Source organism: Oncorhynchus tshawytscha, linkage group LG17 (genome assembly GCF_018296145.1).
Source record: "Oncorhynchus tshawytscha isolate Ot180627B linkage group LG17, Otsh_v2.0, whole genome shotgun sequence".
Lineage (NCBI taxonomy): Eukaryota > Metazoa > Chordata > Actinopteri > Salmoniformes > Salmonidae > Oncorhynchus > Oncorhynchus tshawytscha.
This window is the reverse complement of record NC_056445.1, coordinates 17,941,091-17,944,115: the sequence shown is the minus strand read 5'-3', so window position 1 is coordinate 17,944,115 and position 3,025 is coordinate 17,941,091. Positions and strand designations below refer to the sequence as shown.

The 3,025-nt window shown below is 38.6% G+C and overlaps 1 protein-coding gene across 1 annotated transcript; it reads right to left on the bottom strand.

Annotated features, from left to right (window-relative positions):
• Positions 1–235: 235 nt before the first annotated feature.
• LOC112217187 (rheacalcin-2-like) lies at positions 236–2,810 on the bottom strand. Its single transcript, XM_024377472.2, has 4 exons — positions 2,454–2,810; positions 959–1,056; positions 717–828; positions 236–545 (listed from the first exon to the last, which is right to left on the bottom strand). Exons 1-4 carry the CDS (start codon positions 2,785–2,787, stop codon positions 526–528), a joined length of 564 nt encoding a protein of 187 aa, XP_024233240.2. The 5' UTR covers positions 2,788–2,810; the 3' UTR covers positions 236–525.
• Positions 2,811–3,025: the final 215 nt, after the last annotated feature.

The window sequence follows — 3,025 nt, the reverse complement described above, 5'->3', positions numbered from 1 at the left end:
TCTACATTGATGTGATTACTGCCCCCATCTCACCATTCTTGCTGGATGCTGAAAATAATGGTAATACTGTTGTCACTAATCAAACATATTTTATTTAAGAATGTCAACAGTTACATCCATAAGTGAGTGTGTAACATTATTTTCCTCATGAAGAATTATACATTCATACACCAACAAAAATCTTAGATTATAATTCAATGTTACATTAGTAAAACATTGTAAAGTCTAAATCTATTCTAATATAAATTACTTCATATATTTCATAACTTGAAAAGCAATGACTAAAATAATATTGTATTATGTGTTATAAGGTGTTACAATTATAAAAGTGTCAGTCAAGTTTGAACACCTACTCATTCAAGGGTTTCTTTTTAAAACAATTTTCTATACTGTAGAGTAATAGGTAAGACAAATATGAAATAACACATGGAATTATGTATATATATGAATACAAGTGATTAAAAATCATGTGGTTTTCTTGGACCTTCTATCCCTCTCCTGTTGTATCATCATGGTTGGTCCTCTTCATCCAGACCCACACTGACCTAAGAAAACAAACACAACCGTACAAAGACTCTCACTGGAATTAGTTCATGAACACCTTACTTCATTTCGATATTGTCAATCGGATGCAAAACCTAACACACTGTACAAGAAACTCTGAACAGACTAAACATAAGGAGGCACTTTTATAATTGTAACACATAAGTGCTTACCTTCTTCAGGGCTTCCAAGTTCAACTGTTTTGCGAAAAACATCCCCATTGGGCAGTTCTCTCCAGCTTAAGCCTTGGATAAAGTTCCCGTTCTTAGCCAACTCCTTTCTGATCTATGAGATATGATCAAACTAGATGAAACATTTGAGCATCCTAAATGTAATACTGTGAGATGTCATGAGAAGAGTTAAATGAGTGAGGATGACGTTGATTTCTGATGTTGGAGATGTAGGACTACTGTACCTGCTCCAACATCTGTTCCTTTACCACTGGGTCATTGAGGTCAGCTCCTGAGATAGATTTCAGAGACATCCTTACAATGGTCTGCTTGATTCTCTTTTCTAGAAGGACATAGGAATGATAAGATGAGACAGCCACTCAAATGAGATTCAGCTTATTTACAATAAATATTACTTTTCTTCCTGCAGGAAAGGAAAATCTACCTTCTCCCTCGCACGCCGAAAGACTGATTTGCTTCAGGTGATGCCCTAACGAAAACTCAAAATACTTGTTTGTTTTTCAAAAAAGAAGCCTGAAACCTTGAATAAAGACTGTTGACGTCTAGTGGAAACCATAGGAATTGCAATCTGGGTGACAGAGTTACATAGAAACAATAGGTTTGCATAACAAGAGCAAGGGAGCTAAAAAAATATATATATTCTGGTCGGATTTGCTTCGGATTTTCGCCTGACATATCATTTCTGTTATAGTCTAAGACACTTTAACAGTTTTCTATCCAATGCTACCAATTATATGCATATCCTGGCTTCTGGGCCTGAGTAACTGTCACGATCGTCGTATGGAGTAGACCAAAGGATAGAATACATTCGTGGTTAGAATACGTAGAATGCGTGGTTAGAATACATTCTTCTTTATTTAATGAAGAACGCGAAGAACCCTTAAACAAAAACAACAAAACGAATAAGACGACCATGACCGTGATATAAACAATGTGCTAACGTATAACATAGACAATAACCCACGAAATACCCAAAGAAGATGGCTGCCTAAATATGGTTCCCAATCAGAGACAACGATAAACACCTGCCTCTAATTGAGAACCAATCTAGGCAACTATAGACAAACATAAACACCTAGATGAAAACAACCCCATAAATCTACAAAAACCCCTAGACAGTACAAACACCCTAGAATAAGACAAAAACACACATATCACCCATGTCACATCCTGACCTAACCAAAATAATAAAGACAACAAAGAATACTAAGTTCAGGGCGTGACAGTAACAGGCAGTTTACTTTGGGCACGTCAGTCAGATGGAAATTCAGGAAACAAGACCATAGCCCTAAGAAGTTTTAAAGGTTCTACATTTCTATGGAACTGTTTATTATCAAGCCTCGGTGTTCTATATTTACCAGAATGGAACTATTATCTCAAAATAGAAACCACATGACCACATATATATCTGAAAGATGGGGAGAGAAATGTGGTCGGAGTAGGCTACATGTAGCCTCTCTGTGTCCGACATGTGACAGTGTTTGCTGTAGTGGGACCCTGTTGGGGCTAAAATGCCATCCCTGTCCCTGTATTAAATCCCCCAATAACCCCAATAAGATAGCAGTCTTGTGGCCTGTCTGGTCTAGTGGTAATGCCACAGCCTCTGGAACACATGTTTATGGTGTCAGAATAGGTTTGAATCCAGTCTAGTGCCCTTTGACTCAACCTCTGCCTGTATTATCCTCTCTCTATCTGTTCAATAAAAGATGTCAGTCTTACTTCCAGTGCAAAGGAACGGCCTCTTCAGAGAGCAGTCTATCTTGTCCAGGGAAGCGTGTTCAGTCTGTCCATGGCCCTGACGGGTCAGGGAGCAGCAGTTACTAGCACCCAGTTGAGGCTCAGACACACAGTATGGGAAGAGGTCCCCATTGGACCACTGCCACATTCTGGTAGAAGTCTTCCAGTAGAGTCCGATCCACATATCATACTGCTGTGTCTCTTTTATGCTTTGGAATGCTGTGTAATCCTCTTGGGTGAGGATGCTCGCTAAGTCATCTCCATTGGCTCGGCAAGCCGTCTGTGCCCCCTCCCACGTCAATGAACCTTGACCCATGTAATATTTAAGCTCTGAGGAAATGTTTGATTGTGTGCCTAAGGACAGAAAATACACAATTGTCCTAAAAATGTCCTGAAAGACATGGACATTGATGTCATATAATGTACATAGACAGTTGTCAAAGGATACTGTAACTCATAAAGATGACATTATTTGAAATGTACTATGTACTTTACCAAGGTGTTAAGAATGAATAACCCCCTTCAAGTAAAGTGTTTACATTACTTTGGAGTAA